General features: G+C 49.2%; 1 protein-coding gene across 2 annotated transcripts in view; it reads right to left on the bottom strand.

Moving 5' to 3' along the window:
• ZNF532 (zinc finger protein 532) overlaps window positions 1-20477 on the bottom strand; it is a 110864-nt gene that overhangs the window by 14384 nt on the left and 76003 nt on the right. For both annotated transcript variants that reach the window (XM_069569090.1, XM_069569091.1), the window contains exon 8: window positions 19020-19301. In XM_069569090.1, coding sequence (XP_069425191.1) covers window positions 19020-19301 — 282 coding nt within the window. The remainder of the gene's footprint in view (window positions 1-19019; window positions 19302-20477) is intronic.

Raw genomic sequence — 20477 nt, 5'->3', positions numbered from 1 at the left:
TAAATAAATAAATATATATATATATGTATATATATATATATATATGCATACACACACACACACACAGAAAGAACATTTCCATCACCCCCAAAATTCCCACATGTCCCTTTAGAATCAACCCCTCCACCCAGCTCTTGAAAACCACTGATATGTCTTCCATCCGACGGTTTTACTTTCTCCGTTTGTCATGTAAACGGACCATGCAGTAAAACGTGTGTGCCTCTCACCCGGCATCACACGTGCTTATCACCTGAGTGTATTCTGGGCTTCTCGCTGTGGAGGAATACTCCACTGCAGGGACAGACCTCTGTTTGTTTATCCATTTATCAGGCGGAGGATTCCTCGGTTGTTTCCAGTTTTGGGAAATTACTAAAGTATACAGTATAAATACTTAAAACTATAAACAGTCACGGACAGGAAATATGATCTGATTTCTCTTGGGTAAATACCGAGGAGCGGGATTACTGGGTCATATGGTAAATTACATAAGAAACCACCACAGTGGTTTCCAGATGGCTGCACTCTTTGTTTTTCCCAGCAATGGATGAGAGCTCTAATGGCTCAGCAGCCCTCCCAGCATTTGATATTGCCATTTTACTTTACTACAGCCATTACAAAGGGCGGCTAGTGGCATTTCATCATCGTTTAATTTGCATTCCTCTAATGACGAATGGTATTAAGGTAAAAAATTTTCAGTTAAAAGATTAAAACACCTTTTTATATGGTGTGCCTTTGTCTCAAAAAAAAATTTTTGTTTTTTTAAATTTTTATTTCAGTAGGAATCATACTATCCTGTAAGCTCCTTGAAAACAGAAGCTGTGGGTCATTCATCTTCATATCCCTGGCATTCAGCTTATGAAAACACTCGGTAAATATTCACTGTGTAAATGAATTAAAAAAAAAAACTGCACACACAATTTTCTACTGGAAAAATATGAGCATGTTCTACAAAGCGATCACAGAATAACAAATGCAGGATAAAACCCTGGACAGAGAGCAAGCACTGGTTGTTTCCAGAAGATGGGTGAGACACAGGCATGTCTGAATCTTGGTAAGAGCCTCGGAAAGACACGGGGACGGAGACGGGGAGGTGGGGAGGGGCTCACAGGGAAGGAGGAGCCTGCAGATGGGGCGCCTGCTGGAATCAGGTGCTAAACAGGCGTGCCGTGCGCACAGCAGGGGCAGGGGTGAGGAGGGGACGGGAAGCTGCTGCGTCACAGTAAACGCAGCGCCTCCAGATGCCACAGCCTTCACCTTCTCTCCCTTATTGTCGCAGCCTACAAAAACACCAAAGACCTGCAAAAGAAGAGTGTGAGATTGCTTCTGACCTCACCAGTTGAGGTGTGTTGTGCGTGTGCGTGTGTGTGTAGTCAGTCATGTCTGACTCTTTGTGACTCCCTGGACTGCTGCCCGCCAGGCTCCTCTGTCCACGGGGTTCTCCAGGCAAAGATGCTGGAGTGGGTTGCCATGCCCTCTTCCAGGGGATCTTCCCCACCCAGGGATCGAACCCACATCTCTTACGTCTCCTGCACTGACAGGCAGGTTCTTTACCCACTAAGCCACCCGGGAAGCCGCAGCAACTGAAGTAACCATCATCAATCTCTAGCTGGATATCCTGCCCATGTCTTCTCTGGATACATGTGTTCATGTGTATCTGTAAGAACCAGTCTATGTTATACATATTGACTTGTGACTTGATCTTCTCAATTGTAAGGCAAACACAGCTACACACACTCTGCTGATTTCACAGTATCCTACTGTATGTGTGGGCCATAATTCACTCAACTATCCTCTGTTAACGATTTAGCTTGTTTCCACTTTTCAACTTTACAGATACAATTTTCTGCCGTCAACCAATTACTCCTTTGGATAGAGTTCAGAAAAAAGACAAGACTGTCTAGTTTAGAAGCTGTAAAAACGTTTCAGCTCTTTGACCCTTCTGGCCTGACTATCCTCAGAAAGGACACCACCACTCTGCATTGCTGTCCCTTCATCAGGAGAGCTCAGCGCAGTGGGCAAACACGAGACAGCATTTTTGCTTCTCCTAAGAGCCCACTGAGGCTGGGTACCTAGGCACACGCTCCTGAGCCTCCCTGCTTCCCTGGGGAGCTGCCCCATCACCTCCTTTCCTTGTTTCTACGGAGTGGGGGGTGGTGGGGCACGCAGGCGCAGACTCCAGGGTGTCAGGGACCATGCCATGGGCTCTGGGCCGGCCACGGGTGTGACAGAGGGGCACCGATGGGTGTGAGCCGGGGACCAATATGACCGGCAGAGTTCAGACGGGTCGGGTGTGGAGGCAGCAAGCCACGCAGAGGCTTCGGGGAAGAGATGACGTGCCCTGGGTTTGGAAAGATGGGGGATGCCGAGTGGCTGGATTCGGCAGGTGGGTACCTCCAGGGTAGATCTGAGGATGGGCGGAATGCAGGAGACGGAGGAGAGAAAGAGAGGGATCGAGCATCACCCTGAGCTCTGTGGCCTGGGCACCTGGTTGGGGCAGAGCTACCAGCTCCCCGCGGGGGAAAACGGGGAGGCACGGGCTCAGGGAAGGAAAGGAAGCAAAACGCTTCAGTCATACTCGGGGTACATGAAGTGTGAGAAGCCCGCCGGACATCCAAGCGGAGAGGCTCAGGAGGCGGTTAGAGGCACGCATGGAAAGCAGGGACGGGGTCGGGCCAGAGGTTTAAACGGACCTGTGAGTCAGGAGGACACGGACGTCGCCTGAAGCCTTGGGCCTGGATGAGAACCATCTGAGTCAAAGGATCCAGCCGGTTCACGAGGCGAGGGAGACCGGCGGATGGGGCTAATGCGAACCGAGAGAAGGCGGCTCTCCCAGGGCCTGGCGGAGCAAGCGCTCTAACCGGGACCACGCGGAGGAGAGCTCCGCCAGGTCAGCGAGGACGCCGGCCGGGAAGGCCAGGCCGGGCCCTCGGGCTCGGCGACGCAGCAGTGCTGGAGAGCGTGGCAGGGGTGGCTCTGCTGGTGGGGCGCTCCCCAGCGAATCTAGCGGCTGAGGGTCCGGCTGCCAGTGCAGGGGCGCAGGTTCAACCCCCGGCCAGGGAACTAAGATCTCACAGGCTGCCTGGTGCATCCAAAAAAAAAGAGTGGCTCTGGCGGAGCGGTGGGTTTAAAGTCTATATGGGAGAAGGAACCAGACAGAAAGATATGAAATGATTCCAGGCAGATTTATTGCAAAAGAAGGCAGAGAGTACGGAAATGAAAGGGGCGGGGCGGGGCGGGGCGGGGCGGGGCGGGGCGGGGCGGCGGTAGGTAGTGAAGAAAGCTGCTTTGTTAGGATAAGAGTACCAGGGGCAGGCTTTACGATGCTGAGAAAAATGCAGGCGAAAATGGACAAGTGCGACCAGTCACCCCTCAAGGGGTGAGTCTGGATGGAGCACTCAGACAGGCTGTCCTTACAGGGGCTGGGGACCCACAGGGTCACCCTTTGTGATGGGAGATGGCAGAGTACCCCACATCAGGTTCAACAGGGCCTTTTCACCACACCACCTCCTTACTGTAAGGTAAAACCCCAGCTTCTGGGCTTTTGAGACGCTCCACGATCTAACCCTCAATCTGTCATTCTGACTACATCTCCTGGGACTTCATCAACCTTCTGTTCAGAGCCTCTCAAACCCACGCCTTCCAGACCAGGACCCCTTCCGCCCTGCCCCCGGGCACCCGCCTCCTCCGGCCGGCCCGGCTCTCAGCTCCCCAGACGGCCTCCCCATCTCTCCAGCCAGCTGCCTCTCCTCTCGCCCACGGCCCCCAGCTGCAAGTGAGCCGCCGGAAACGCACATCTCAAGTGCCCCCTCTCTTCCCACGCCCACCTGGCATTTCCTGTAGCTTCTGGGATGAAGCCAGCCCACCTGCCCACCCCCGACCCCATCCCAGCCTCCCGCCACTCCCTTCCCAGGATGTCACGTCCAGAACTACTTTCTGGCTGCCCCTTAGCTGTGCCAGCCGCTTTGTACCACATCCGTTCTCGGCCTGTTCCTCTGTACACAGGGCAAATTCCTCGGGCTCCAAATGCTCCAAACACCTCTTTGGATAGCTGAGAGAAATACCTCTGTGGATAGCTGAGATAGGATTTCTTATATTCAGCCTTCCCTGGCCATCTCCCAACTGCTGATACCCTACCAAACAGTGATGCTCAAATCTGCTTCCTTGTACCTTAGATTTAAGTCTAATTCTTCTCTTCCACGTATCGCACCCAATTTTAACTTTTAATTTCACTCTACCCTCCTCTGACTTCTTGTAAGGCTGGACTGCATTTTACTGCTCACTTTAATCAGAGCCTCAACAGGTACTGAGTGGAAGCCTGAACAGAAAACATCTTTCCCTTTAGCATTTAATTATATACCTACCACCTTGTGATGCTCCAAAGACTTGTTTCACACCCAAGCCAAACTAGTTTTAGCTTCAAAAATAGCTATCCTTTCTTTTTCTACCCAATTGCAAGCATCTGCTGGGCAAGACTTACGCTTCACACTGCGTCTGTGCTCCTTCACAGCAAATGCTATGCAATTCAATAAATATTTATAGAGTAAAAGAAAGATACGGATGGAAGGACACACACAGCATGAAGCTAAACATTCCCAAACTAGGAGTGAATGAATGGCCTCTCCTAAATAGTTTCAGAATTGCATATAATTCCAGTAATATGCAAGTATGGAGAGAAACCAAAGACTTTTGAAATAGTATAGACTGATAACCTGAGCAGGCTGAAAATCTACAGTCTAATATGCCTCTTTTATAAAATTAATTAGCTCTGCTACAGGATTAAAATATCCTAAGGCTACACGTGGGCTTCCTAGGTGGTAAAGAAGCTGCCTGACAATGCAAGAGATGCAGGAGGCAAGGGTTCGATTCAGTCGCTGGGTCGGGAAGATTCCCCTGGAGAAGGAAATGGCAATCCGCTCCAAAATTTCTTGCCTGGAAAATCCCATGGACAGAGGAGCCTGGTGGGCTACAGTGCTTGGGGTCACAGAGTCGGACACGACTGAGCAACCAAGTATGTGCACGCATGCATGTGTACAAACACACACACACACACTCCATATAAATTTTAACTCAGTAAGTTGACCAACCTAGATAGTATATTCAAAAGCAGAGACATTACTTTGCCGACTAAGGTCCGTCTAGTCTAGGCTATGGTTTTGCCTGTGGTCATGTATGGATGTGAGAGTTGGACTGTGAAGAAAGCTGAGAGCCGAAGAATTGATGCTTTTGAACTATGGTGTTGGAGAAGACTCTTGAGAGTCCCTTGGACTGCAAGGAGATCCAACCAGTCCATTCTGAAGGAGATCAACCCTGGGATTTCTTTGGAAGGAATGATGCTAAAGCTGAAGCTCCAGTACTTTGGCCACCTCATGCGAAGAGTTGACTCATTGGAAAAGACTCTGATGCTGGGAGGGACTGGGGGCAGGAGGAGAAGGGGACGACCCAGGATGAGATGGCTGGATGGCATCGCTGACTCGATGGACGTGGGTCTGAGTGAACTCCGGGAGCTGGTGATGGGACAGGGAGGCCTGGCGTGCTGCGATTCATGGGGTCGCAGAGTCAGACACGACTGAGCGACTGAACTGAACTGAATTGAAGTTGATTAAAAAAGAAATTCACTAAAGCACTGTGTCATATCACTAGCACATTATTAAATAAAAGGCATGATTTGCATTGTAAGGTTCTTGAAACTTTTCACCAGGATAAATAAAAATTAACGCTTCTTTAATGCACTGATCTATGAGTAGATAAAATCTAAAGAAGTACACCTGCTTACCCACACCACGCATGCTCTTTTAGAAAACAGTCTTGTAAGCACACAAGTAGCCTACCTCTGTAATGTGGAATACTATGGGTTGTAAATAGGTATTTAGATGAACACAGCATAGGAAACTCAAATTTCATACATGTGAAAGCAGTAAGAAAAATAATTTCTTCAGTACTAAACCATCCAAATTTCTACAAATTCAAATTGAGTGGTTTGGTGGAAATATACACAGGGTATAAATTTAGACCAGAGGCTTGCAAACCTTTTCCGTAAACGGCCAGATTATAAATATTTTAGGTTTTGCAGACCATAAGGTCTGTTGCCACTCCACTCTGCCTCGTGGTTGAAAAGCAGCCACAGACAATGACACACGAATGGGCGTGGCTGCTTCAATAAATTATTTTCTAAAAACAGCTGGCTGGCCTGTGAAATCAGTTTGCTAAGCCCGATTCAGACCCCTGTCTTGTGTTCTACAGAAAACAGAGCAAGTCTCAATCATTCAGAACCAGACCTATTTAAGAGAGGCAAGTAATCAATCCAGGTTTAAAAAAGAAAGCCGAGACTATTAAGTGAGGAGAACGGGTTCTGTTCACAGTGCTCAGAACACATCCTGCAGGCCACCGGGATTGAGATCACTGAAGCAACAGCTCTGGAATGAAGCGAGTTTACAGGTAGGCGCTTCCGCTTGCTGCTACGCCTGTTTAAAACAACACACAAACTAAGTCTCCCATCCGGCTGTAAGGCAAGCCAGTTTGCTGATGACACGGTACAATTTAAAAGTAAGACAGGGAGCTGTAACACACACAGAACAACGACAGGCCAAAGGCAGCGCAGATGGGAAAGAAACGTGTCCCAGCACCGCGCCTGTGCTCAGAATCACGGCAGATACGCGGGCATACGTCTGGAAAAACAGAAGTGCTTCGAGAACAACTGCCGTCCTAACAGAGCTGCGAGAACCACGGCGATGAAACTCGAGACGCCTGCTGGGGCGCCAGGCGCCGGCCCTGTGCACACACTCGGAGACGCCTGCCTGGGCACCAGGCGCCGGCCCTGTGCACACACTCAGAGACGCCTGCCCGGGCACCAGGCGCCGGCCCTGTGCACACGCTCAGAGACGCCTGCTGGGGCGCCGGGCACTGTTCCTGTGCACAGCCTTCCTGGGGTGTCTGTGTCCAGTCCACTGACCAGTGGTGACGGCACAGGGCTGCGGGGGTTACAGACCCTGACATGGCCCGGGCTTCCACCATCGTGCGTCAACTCCACCAAAGGCCCTGCCCCTTAACTCCTGATCCATCATGTTTCTCTCTCCTTCACGTTTTCACAAAGAGAAAACCAGAACTGACAGGCGCCATGGGCTGGGTGCTGCTGTATTTTGCTAAGACATTCAGGGATCAAAGATCACAGCAGAGCAGAAAAATTCTGTGCTGCCCATTTCTTCCAGGTCTGGTTCGGTTTCCCGCCCATCCTTCTATTTTTAAGGGTTTGTCCTCTGTCTTCTGAGCCTCCCTGACTACTGAAATGTATGCCCCCGGATGGGGGACACAATTATTCCTCTATTGCTTTTGCTCTCAGAGAATCCAGTCTTTAAGGAGGGGACCATGGGGAAGGAAGCACACACGGAGTGTTTCCCTTTTGAAACGTGTTTCTGGCCGCTGTGTCTTTGACCTGGTGCCTGGCTTTCTCTAGCAGTGGTGAGCAGGGGCTACTCCCTGCGGTGTGTGAGCTTCTCACTGCGGCCGTTTCTCTCGCTGCAGAGCATGGGTCCCGCGCGCTCGGGCTTCAGCAGCTGCAGCGAAAGGGAGCTGGGGTTGCGTTTCCCGGGCTCTGGAGCAGGGCCTCAGTACTTGTGGTGCGTGGACTCAGCTGCTCCACAGCACGTGGGAATCTTCCCGGGCCAAGGATCGAACCCGTGTCCCTGCCCTGGGAGGCAGGTTCTTATCCACTGTACCACCAGGAAAGTCCCGAATATAATTTTTAAAACAGCCTTTCTGCCCTTTTAAATTCAAAAGCAATCTAAATAGAAAAGAGGTCATTGTGAAGTTTTCTCCCCCTCCGCCAATCACTGTTTTATGAAAGAAACAAATACTACTATAAAATAAAAAATTAAAATAATTAAAACATACCCCCTGAGGGCTTAAGTACAATCTTTCTAAATAAATAAATATTTATTTCCACAAATCAAAAGAGAAAAGAAACTGGCTATTCCTTTTAAAGATGACCACTGTTTTCATCAGATGATCTGGCAGAACTTTGAAAGTAATTTCGGAAAGTAAACAAGCCCAGATATCAAAACCATGGACGTGAAAGCCGATGGTGGTGGCTTTCTCCTTAATCCCAGTCCTACGTCCTGTATTAATTTCTGCAGCCCTCTTAATAAACCACATTAAAGAGGCAAGCGGGCAGGTGTTCTCAACTCCCAAACCGGAAGGTACGAGAGGACACGTGAGCCGCGGCGTGCCCCGCGTGGGATGGGAACAAACCCTCAGCTGCTGCGGGCCGTCCTGGGTGCGGCTGGGTGGCGGTGGTCCCAGGTTTGTGGTGACTCTGGTGTGTGGACATGAAGAAGTGACTTCACGGAGTCCCACCTTCTTCCGCTGACAAACCCTTCCAACTCCACCGGCGAGTGTGGGGAGCCCAGGGCGGACACGAATGTGGTCCAGGACCTCCCTCCCCTCCAGCTCTGCCCCAGGGCTCCAGCTCACCTCCTGCCCCACAACGGGAGTGTGTTCTCACAACATGGGGGACTGCGTTCTCACAACATGGGGGACTGCTTCAAAGCCACCTCTGACCTTGAGGTGGAGGAAAGGGCTCCCGGGTCCTTAGGCAGCCTTGTGTGTCTGAAGTCTTCCCAGCTATAAACTAAACCCCCCGGGAACCTGTGACCTCTGAGCCACATTCCAGAGCCATCTATTTTTGATCCTTGGCAAGACAACCGAAGCCAGGATGGCCTTTTTATTTGACACCCCCACTTTGGGATGTAAAATTATTTTCTGGTTGTTTTGGGCTTCGATATAGTATCAGCTTACAGAAGAGGGTGCCAAATTCTTAAAACTTAAAAATCTGGTCTGCCAGCTGGACTTAGAAACACATTTTCCTAAGGAGGTTAACAAATGGATGTTGCATTCCTGGAGAAGCACACAGAAGCCTTCTCACATCGTATGGCAACACTGAAGCAACATTCTGAAGCCTCACCGCCACTTTCCGCTCTGGTTCAATGAAGAAAACTAATTCCACAGCCGTGTCACTTTGCTGACCGAGGTCCGTCTAGTCAACACTACGGTTTTTCCAGTGATCACGTACAGATGTGAGAGCTGGACCGGAAAGAAGCCTGAGCGCTGAAGAATTTATGCTTTTGAACTGTGGTGTTGGAGAAGACTCTTGAGAGCCCCTTGGGCTGCAAGGAGATCAAACCAGTCAACCCTAAAGGAAATCAACCCTGAGTATTCATTGGAAGGACTAATGTTGAAGCTGAAGCTCCAATACTTTGGCCACCTGATGCGAAGCTGGAACTCATTGGAAAAGACCCTGATGCTGTTAAAGACTGAAGGCCGGAGGAGAAGGGGACGATAGAGGATGAGATGGTTGGATGGCATCAACGACCCCATGGACATGGGTTTGAGCAATCTCTAGGAGATAGTAAGGGAAGAGAAAGCCTGGTGTGCTGCAAGGGGTTGCAAGGAGTTGGACACAAACAAAAACAAAAGAAACTCCTGGAGCAAATGTGGACATTTTAGGTCATGAAAGCAACTACTGTCCAGTCCCAGTCCACAGCCCATTGGGCCGACACTTCCAACTGCCTACGGGGGTGCCAGGGGCAGGGAGGCAGCCCAGGGGCACAGGAAGGGGCTGAGGTCTGAGAAAACACAGGGTTGGGGGGTGGGGCGGGGGCAGGGGGCACTGGTTGGTCCCAGGCAGCGGAGGCCGAGAGAAGAGGAAAACCGCTCACGGGTGACAGTCAGGGAGGGCAGCTGCGGTGGTGTTAAGTAAGAAACGTTCCGAAGCCAGCAAGCCCCAGGACCTTCATCCAGAACAGACGGAATCAAACGTTATTCCTCCTGCCTGGTTGCAGGACCAGCCTAGCATCCAGGGAGCCTCCACAGCCCCTGAACCCCGAGTGACAAACAGGAGGCGCCTGGGGAAGAAGCGTCGTCCCTGGTCTCCAAGATCACAGCGCCCTGCCGGGTCCCTGCAGGGGTGGGGGGCAGCCCGCCGCTGCCACACGCCCTGGGGCAGAGGACCACCCAGCTATGCTCCAAGCGCAAGGATTCTCGGTGCTGACCGGTGCTTTAAGCGACCGTCTAACGGCCGTTCAGTGAGCCCACGCTGAGCCACCCGCTTCTGGCCGGACGGTTTGCACCTGCCAGGTGGAAAGGTACGACAGGTGCCCTCACCGCAGGCCGGGCCTGGCCACAGTGCAGGCCGGGCAGCCTGGCTCCCTGGGGCCCTGACCCGCTCCTCGGGGCAACCAGGGCTCTGCTTCCACCCACCAGGATCGCCCTGCTGCTGACGAAGACGGAGAATAAAGAGAGGACGCCCTGTCACGATCGAGGCAGTCACGGGCGTGCAGATGAACACAGAGGGGCCCCGCGGGGACGGCTGCTGGCCAGGACTAGCTGAATTCACCGGGGAGCGAACCCGGGTATGAGCCGAGCACAGGGATTTCCAGGCAAAGGGAACTGCAAGCGGCAAAGACAAGGAAGAGGTGTGGTGTGTGGGAAGGGCCGGAAGCAGCCGGGGTTTTTTGCTGGAACCACAGGAAAGGGCCTGGTGGGGCAGGTGTGGGAAAGACAGGGTGAGATGGCCAAGGGCTCAGGACCCCACCACAAACACACCCATGAGGGCTGGTCCACTCGGGACAACAGTCCCAACAGATGCTCTGGCAGTTTTGTGGAGACCTACCACACACCTGTCACCTATCCGCTGGGTCTGATCTGAGTTCTGATCGGAGTTCGACTGGTTCTACCACAGACCCTCTACTGGGATCACTGGCCACCCCCGCTCTGGCTCCACCAGCCCCTAAAATCCTACAAGACTTTCACAGACACGTCTACTGACCTGATAACTGGGACTGAACACATCTGCTTACTACTTTGTGTTCTGAGATTATTTGTGTACCTCCTTAAAATTGGGCTTCCCTAGTGGCTCAGACAGTAAAGAATCCGCCCGCAATGCAGGAGATCCAGGTTCGATCCCTGGGTCAGGAAAATCTTCTGGAGGAGGGCACAGCAACCCACTCCAGTATTCTTGCCTGGAGAATCCCATGTACGGAGGAGCCTGGTGGGCTGCAGTCCATGGTGTCACACAGAGTTGGACATGACTGAAGCGACTTAGCACACACAAACACGCATCCCTAAATTTGAGGATTTTACACTTAATAGTCAACGGAATGTACACTGATATGCCTTGTCTGATTTCAGTGATTTCATAGTGGCCACGTCTTTCCCTTTAGACCATATAACTAGGCATGTATAAAAATAAATTTAAAGCCCTTCAACTTTGTTTGCCAAAGCCTCTGGTGAGTTTCCAGAAAAATGTCTCCTAAAATAGCTGCAATGGACATCTGAGCAGACATAAATATTTTACATCTAAGAACAAATTTTCTGAAGCATCTGAAAAAAAAACAAAAATCCCTTCCGACTATAAACAAAATTGGGAATAATATTTTACGATCTTATTTAAGTCACATTTTCAAAAGAACTTGTTATTCTTTCTTGAAGGTTCTATTTTTCATTTCCCGTCGCTCATGAAACAGTAAATTTCAGAAATGGAAACTGGTCACCCAACTTGTCCTTTTATCTTCTTTAAAAGGAGTCAGTCAGTCAATTCAGTTGCTCAGTCATGTCTGACTCTGCAACCCCATGAACTGCAGCATGCCAAGCTTCCCTGTCCATCCCCAACTCCCCGAGCTTGCTCAAACTCATGCCCATTAAGCCCATGATGCCACCCAATCATCTCATCCTCTGCTGTCCCCTTCTCCTCCCACCTCAATCTTTTCCCACATCAGGGTCTTTTTCCAGTGAGTCAGCCCTGCCCCCACCATGGCAGTCATTCCAGGGAAGTCCTGAGTCCCGGCTAAGGAATCTGAGACTGTTACACTCAACGGTCTCCCCAAATCACAGACACACGCTCGTTTAATGATGGCATAACCAACTTTAGCCAAGGCCAAGCGCCTAAATTAAACTGACAGTGAAGGAAAAGTCACATATTTGCTAGCTGTTCCATATGACCACTGAAAGAGCCAATGAGATGAAAATTGAGCACTTTTTGAAATATCAAGCTTCTCTGCTCTGCAAAGAAGGGCTGCTTATTAGCACTGTATTGAGGAGGCCAGACTGGAATCCTACCTCTACCACTTACAAGCTGTAGAGCCTGGGGTAATAAATCAGCCTTCCCTACAGTTCCTTTCCTCGTAAAACAGCATTAGTAACAACGTCCTTCTCGGGCCTGATTCGAGGATCAGTACCCTGTTTATTAAAATGGTGCACGCCATGTGGGTAGCGAGCCTTCGCGCGTCATCTCGCCAGCCCACCTTCCAACTCGGCACAAGTCACCAACACCACCATCAACAACGTGTAGTTTAATATGCTATCAACCAAAACGTTTCCCACTTTTAAAAAGTTTTTCACTGAATCACAAAGAAGACTTTTATACGACCGTATATAGTAAACTATACTAATAAACTAACGAAACATAAAATTTGGTAAAATTATAATAAATATAGAATTTCAATTATAAATAAAATATGCAAACACTAAAATACATTCTAAAATTTTAAACATATTAAAATTATAATAAAAGACTAAATATATTAATAAAAATATCAACTTCAGTGGCCAAAATTCCAGATGTGTACGTGTGTGTGCTGAGTTGGGTCCGACTCTTTGTGACCCTATGGACTCTGGCAAACCAGGCTCCTCTGTCCATGGGATTCTCCAGGCAAGAATACTGGGGTGGGTTGCCATTCCCTTCTCCAGGGGACCTTCCTGACCTAGGGACTGACCTGCATCTCTGCACTGCAGGTAGACTCTTGACCGCTGAGCCATCAGGGAAGCCCAAAATTAGAGGTAAGTCTCCTAAAGCCAGCAATGCTGTATGTTTCTTACACAAAGCATTAATACGCAAACTCTAACTTATGTGACCTTCAACTTCTAGTTCACAATTAAGTGCTCCTGGTCACAGAATATGCAACTTACTTAAATACATTTCTCCTGAGACCCTGAGCAACCACAAATAAGTTCTAGGACAAAGAACAGGAGAAACTGATTTTTTCGCCTCTTGTTAGGATAGTATAGTTTTGGCAGAGAGTTAACGTCACCATAGGTGAAAGATGAGTTTCAGGATAAAAATCTATTCCCATTCTTACAGTCAGATTAATTAAATAAAAGGCCTTCTCATATCCCTAAGTAACGTGAGCCTAATGGCAACAGGAATACCTCTAAGTAAGGCTAAAAGAGTGAAACTGTATGACAACTCCAAAAGTAAACTGCAAACAGTCTTTTCATATTCTTAACTAGTCGTCACTAACGGAGAAGGCAATGGCAACCCACTCCAGTACTCTTGCCTGGAAAATCCCACGGACTAAGGAGCCTGGTGGGCTGCAGTCCATGGGGTCGCTAAGAGTCAGGCACGACTGAGCGACTTCACTTTCACTTTTCACTTTCATGCACTGGAGAAGGAAATGGCAACCCACTCCAGTGTTCTCACCTGGAGAATCCCAGGGATGGGGGAGCCTGGTGGGCTGCCATCTATGGGGTCGAACAGAGTCGGACATGACTGAAGCGACTTGGCAGCAGTCAAAAAATGCCACAATAAAATAGGAAGACAAACAAAAAGCTGAGGTAACACTTCATAATCCTAAAAATGTTTCAGAAAGATTAAGGGAAAAAACTGTGCCCTAACACATATTTTAGAAGCATAACTAGGATCCAGGTTGGATGGGTGCTTTTAAAAAAACACAAACACACTGGAAACGCACCATGATTTAAAAAGGCACATGACCACACGCTCTTGTCAAGAGCCCCACTCAGCTTCCAGACACCCCATCCTTCCACGCGCCCTCTTTCTTTCCCGCCACTTTCTCTCCACCTATGTCTCAGAGTACGCCGGAAGCGTATTTCACAACAGGAAAGACAAGATGCTACCAAGTATTCCAGGGAACCCGCCACTGAGGCCAAAAAAGGAGGTGCTAAGATCTGGGAGGCTTTTCCTAACAGACTCACCCACTCGCTGGAAACAAGAACAGTAAGACGTCCCGGGGCCTCCCCAGCAGCGCGGTGGGCAGGAACCCGCCTGCCAATGAGGGGGACACGGCCTCGATCCCTGGTCTGGCAAGGGTCCGCGTGCTGCAGAGCAGCCAAGCCCGGGCGCCACGGCCCCTGGAGCCTCTGTGGGCCGGGTGCGCCCCCAGTGTCGCGGCCAGGAAAGCTGGCCTGGGGACACATGTGTGCTGATTTTCGCTCTCCAGGTGATTCCAACGTGCGGCCAGTCTGCCAGAGACTAGGCGCCACTGGCGGTCACAAGGACTCTGCGAGTTCTGTTTCAATCTACAAACTGGATCGATGGAAGACATGCTTTTTGCTGGTGGACGGCTGGTGTGAGAAGTGAGTTTTAGACCTGACCGCATACGCACGCCTGCCTCCTGGGAGCTACGGGACCGCTGCAGACCACTATCGGTGCTTTCACTTGGTCCCGGACTGAGTCCGAAGGGCGTCTTTCCCATCCCTTTGCGGGTGGTCACCTGGCGTCTGCCTGGATCTGCCTGCCCATGACAAGTAGGTACGTATTTCACCTGCAGGGCCCCAGCGTCCCTGCTTAATCGTTTGCTTATGGAGGATACAGGTATCAAAAAACAGCTATTAAATCTCCCTCGGACTCCAACTTCTCTTTGCCTCCTGAGACTGTTTCCAGACCCTCCCACTTCTGGTTGCCTTCCTGAGTGATGGTGCATCACTCCCCGCCTCCAGTCAGGGCCTCGAGAACCCGGGTGGCACCACTTCCGATGCCGCAGAGACGGCACCGCGTGGTTAAGAGAACCTGTCCCCCACTCCCCACGTGGGCACAGTGACGACCACGCTGTCCATGTGTCTGGCCACATGACCTGTTCTGGCCAGCGGCATGTGCTGCGCATCACATCCAGAATATAAGGGCATGTGATTCTCCAGGGTTTCCCCCCTCCCCTACTGCAGCGGCACCTATGCGGAGATGACGGGGATGAAAGAAACTGTCTTGATCACTGAGTCACCGAAGGACAGATGCCCCGGAAAACTATTCCCACTGGTAACAACTGCACGGGCAAGAAATAAACCTTTACTTTTGTATAAATCAATGGGCTCCAGGGACTTTTCCTGCTCCCTAGGGTACACCACTGGTCCTCACAGTGTAGACTTAGGAGAAACGCAAAGTTTACCAGACTCCGTCCCAGACCGACTGCATCAGAAGCTGTGTGGGTCTTGGGGCCCAGAACTGAGTGCTTATTAAAATCCCCCTCTCCCAGGGGGATTCAGAGGCACAATCAAGTTTTGAGAACCAGTAGCTAGATTACAATGCCACATCAAAGGGCATTTAACGTTGTCTCTGCAGCCACAGAGGACGGGTGGGCTTAAGACAGCCAGGCAAAGCTGGAATGTTTTTCATGTAAGATAACTGAACCCTATCTGCCCCACATCACATCCATGTGCTTGATTTTTTTAAAACCTAGAGGAAAAGTCTGTGTTTACTCATTCAGCTTTATCTTGTAAACTCCTTCCCAGCTTCTTTCCCTACAGTCAAAAGTCACTGGTAGAAACGCTGGGTAAAATCTGATCTGAAATGGCAGCTGTCTCTCCAGAGAGAAATGAAATCCTGAGTCAGCCATAAATTCAGTGTCCCATCTCGACCCTTCTGCGCAATCCTACATAGAACAGTCCTGGGATGGAGGCAGAGAGTCTCCATCTGTGCTGTTACCTAGCCACCTACCACCAAGTACCCTGTGAACAAAAGAAAGCTAAGATTTACCTAGGGCCACCTACTGTTAGAGTCACCACGTTCCCATTCCTGGCGCTCAGAACCAAGCTATTCAACACCGTGCTCTGAAACGGTCAGGCTCAGAAAGGCCAGAGAAAGGAGTTACACTCAAGTGCGCCAGCCCCCGGAACCCCAGGCTCCCCCTAATTCCTAGACACAGAACTGGACCATCTACACCCCCAGAGAACCCCAGGAAGTCTCACAAGGTCCACTGTGATGGCATCCAAGTTCCACAGGTCAGTGACTGCAACTCTGCCTCAGGATCTAAGTGAAAACTCAGCAATGATCCCTCAATGGGCGGGGGCACCCGGCAGCAAATGGGAAAATGGCTACAATGACCACAGATCACTGAGCAATTCTCAGATCTGAACAAGTACAGACAACTTTACTTTTTCATTTACCATCAGGTTCCTGAAATTCTAGATTTATGAGATCTGTAAGAATGACCTCAGATACTATCTCACTGAGGGGATACTAATCTGAGGTCCCCAGGACACTCCTAGAGCAAACAAGAAAGAATGTCCGGTGGTACCTGAGCCCCAAAACTGTACACAAAACTGCACATTTGTCCATTTATCTGGGAAAAGCTCACCCCCTGAATGCGACTGCTGGACGAATAATACTGACAACAAGCTCATCTTTCTGATCTTTTTTATGTGAGAATAGTTTAAGCTCCTTGTTGATCAGGCTTCAAGCTCCTGTAAGTTATACAAGAAGGCGAAACACTTGACAAGCGGCTGGATTTTGGGGGGACTGGAATGCAGGGAAGAAACCACAGCTGTAGACAGAAATTTGGATGTTACACACACACACACACACACACACACACACACACACACACACACGAGAAGTGAAGCTGTGTGGGTAACTGAAACTTCCCAGAGAGGTAAATTGTAGACAGAAATTTGGATGTTACACACACACACACACACACACACACACACACACACACACACACACACACACACACACACACACGAGAAGTGAAGCTGTGTGGGTAACTGAAACTTCCCAGAGAGAGAGGTAAATGTTTCCAGGACAGAAATCCAGGAGAGAAATGTTTTCTGCTTGTCAGAACACCAAGGCGAGCGTATCGTTGCACGCTTAGAGTAGATAGTGCTTTCCAGGAAGAACCGCTGATCTGGAGAGATACCGGCATGGCTAAGGGAGGTGAACGTGGAAGGGTGACCACCTGCTCGAGCAGAAGCCCCGGTGAGGCGGGTCTGGGGGGCCTAGCTGAGAGCAGGGGCATGTGGAGGGGGGCGGGCACGTGCAGGGCTCTCTGAAGGCAGGAGGGAGATGGGGGTTGCGGGAGACTTGAAGCTGGGGGGTGGGGGGTGGGGGGAGGAAAGACTGGGAATATTCGCAAGGACGCCTGCAGGTGGAGTGTGGACAAAAGGTGGAGTCCCCGCATCTTCAAAGCGAACCCTGAAACCCTGCGAAGCCAAACATCCCCTCCGCGAGGGGCGGTGGTCCCGCAGCAAAGGCTCCCAGGTCACCTTCTCATCCCATCGGCTTCCCCCGAGCCTTCTCTTCATCTCACATTCTAGACACAGTAACTGCCACATGTGCAGGATGGTTTAGGAAAAAAATTCTGCAATGTACCACACTGTTTACCGGAATCTCCAACGCGCAAGCAACGAAGGCTTTGGACCACCAGATAACTGTTACAGTCTGCTCTTCTCTTAACGTTCATTAAACCCAGCTTGGGTGCCAAGAAGACTTTTCGTAGAATCACCACATCGGGCTCCGAAAGAGCTACCGTTCATGCATTTATATAATTGCTTTATCAAGTACTGCTCTATAAGAACTACCCAGTATTTACCAGGGATGTTCTAAGATGCTATGGCCCATTAGAGGCGTCTAAGGTTGAGACAAATAAGCCATGTGATACTAAAGCCATTTATCTTTTGTAAGTAACCAGTCTTTATATGAGATACTGAATCAAGTGTAGTCAAACCAAATAAAACAGCACCCATCTTTCTGCCATTTGTGATCGCTGTGATCAATCTCAAGGGCACGTTTATGTGAACGTGAATTCAGGCTCACATGTGAAAGGCAAGAAGGTCAAACGCGACAGCTTCATGAGCACCTCAAACAGCATAAATGAGATTACAAGGTAATGCTTTTAACTAACTTGTAAATGCTATACAAACGAACTTTTCAAGGATCTGGTATATACTAATTACAATCCTTAGGCACTTTTTACACAGGTTCCCCAACAATAACTACGTGTTTCTTTGTAATATAACCATGGCTTTATTGGCTTAAATTAAAGCAAAAGATGGCTGCTTGAAAAGTACAGCATATCTGAACTCAAAGTGGGACGAGCCGGCATTAGGTGCCTCAGGATGTTAAACAAAAATACAGCACCTATGATGTATTCCCATCTAAAAAATTCACCCTGAATCTAATCCAACTCCTAGGAACTACAGGATAAAAAGAAAGAAATAAAACAATGTCAAAAGGAAGCAACTACCTGAATCCAGAAATGCAGGGGTACAATTTACAAGACGCATAACCCAATTTTTCCAACAAGTCAACACTAAACACTAAAATCCAACAGAAGAAAGACTGATAGAGATTAACAGAGATTTAAGTAACACAGCAACCAAATGCCAAGCACACGCTCTAGATCTGAACTGGAACAAACCAACTCTGAGACAACCAGACAAGAATAACCTTGGTTGCTTTTATGAAATCTAGTAATGGGCATTAAAAAAATCCTTATCAGTTTAGAGATGCGAACTTAACTATTTTAAAAAGAAAAAGATACACACACTGAGATTTTTTGGAGATTTTGAGTTATAGGAGCTTCTCCTAGACGGTTTAAAGATGAGGTCTTTCTTCTACCACCATATTCAGGAGAGAATCACATAAGTCATACAAATGTTACTGATCATTTTCAAAACACCCATGTTCTTTCTCTCCTCCTTTTTCCTTTATCTGCTGCAGAGCTCACCAGGAAATTCAAACGCGTCTGTCAGCTTGGTTCATCATGGTTCTCAGTTTCCACGGCTGCAAACACAAGTGCGGCAGATAACTCCCCGCTGGCCTTGGGGCCATCAGCAAAAATCACAGAAGGAGATTGGAAGGACTTGGAAAGCCCATTTTATAGACTAAGAAACTGAGGCTCAGAGACCACTGAGTGATTTTCGAGGTTACTCTCCTAATTCCCAGCAGAACCAAGCAAGCACCCGCGGCTTGGAACGTCTTCCTTCCACCGACAGGGAGGCTTTCAGGGACCACTTACCTTCCCGTGCTCCTTCCTCACGTGGGAAATGTAAACGTCTCTCTGCGTGAACAGCCGGCCACACTCCCAACACGTCCACCCGGGACTAGCCACTTTCTTGGGTTCCAGTGACTTTTTCACGGGTGATGGGGATTTCTTTTCCAACTTCTCTTTCCCGTTCAGGGATCGGGTGTCCTCTTTGTTTTGGTTTGCGGAATTTTGGGTTGTAGGCTTAATGCTCAAAGGCAAGTTTATACCCAAGTTGGGAGGCCCTTCGATACTTTTCAACGTTCCATGCATAGACTAGGTTATAAAAAGAGAAGAAAGATCTTTCACAAGCCACACCACTAAAAGAGAGCACACACAGACCATCTTACTGCATTACAGACATTTCAATACGATTTCGTATTCACTCAGAGACAGTTCTTAATACAGCAAGAAGAAAGCCAAAGCAAAATACACACTTGGTGAAAAATGAAGGAGTACTTACCTTTTACAGCTGCTGTTAACTAATTAATGTGTTTCTAGTTTCAAACAATTATTAAAGGCTCGTTTCCTTGTGCCATTTAAAATTCGAAAAGAAAGACTTTGGTACTAAGGCCGAATCGTTCCTAGCGCAGCGTCGTCCCCCAGCGTGCCAGAGTGAGTCCTCTCTACCCGAGGCCACTTCTGAGGCAGAGCATTTTCCTTCCACGCCTACCCGGAAACGTTTAAACAGGCAGCTATACTGGCAGGAGCTCAAGCCCCTTCGCTGGCCAACCAGAACAAACACCTGAGGCCGGTGTGTTACCAGCAAAGCTTCCCCACCCCGAACGCCTTTCACATTCTCTAAACACTTCTCAACAGTGTGGGTTTCTGCTGGGGAGAGTTTTGGTAGTTCTAATCTCGCTCCCATCCCAATCCATCCCTTTTTACCGACAGTATGCAGCACCCAGACTTGTGACTGATCCACAGCAGCTGCTCAAAAAGCCTGTCCACACTGCCCATTTAAGATTATTAACACAGGGGCCTCGACAGCCTCGACATAAACTCCCAGGATTTCAGATTCCTCTGAGGTAAGACTAGCGCAATGTGATCTTAAAGACCAGCTCACTTAGGCTTTTGAGTTCTAGAAGCCCAGAGTCCACAAAAATAGAGGCAGCAAGCAAGTCTGTGCCTCAGTGCACAGTTTATCTTTGGATGGGGCTTCTCTTCTCATCAGTAGCCTCTGAGCTCTCGAATCTTCAGGAGGACAAGCCCGCCTGGTGCCCTGGGTCCCAGAGACTCGCACCCCACAGACCTCAGTGCCCCAGTCCTTGGCGTCAGCAAAGGCCCCTGTGTTTAAATGGCCCTTTGCAAAACAGAAGCCAAGTTTTCATATTTTTAACCATTTAAAACCCAAAGAAAACCACCCCTGAATCTTCTGATAAAACTTATGAAATAACTTTCTAGGCAAATACATTTCCACTAACTAAAAAGCTGAAGTGAGAGTACAGTGAC

This window comes from Ovis canadensis, chromosome 23, assembly GCF_042477335.2.
Source record: "Ovis canadensis isolate MfBH-ARS-UI-01 breed Bighorn chromosome 23, ARS-UI_OviCan_v2, whole genome shotgun sequence".
NCBI lineage: Eukaryota > Metazoa > Chordata > Mammalia > Artiodactyla > Bovidae > Ovis > Ovis canadensis.
This window is presented reverse-complemented; position numbering and strand designations above follow the sequence as displayed.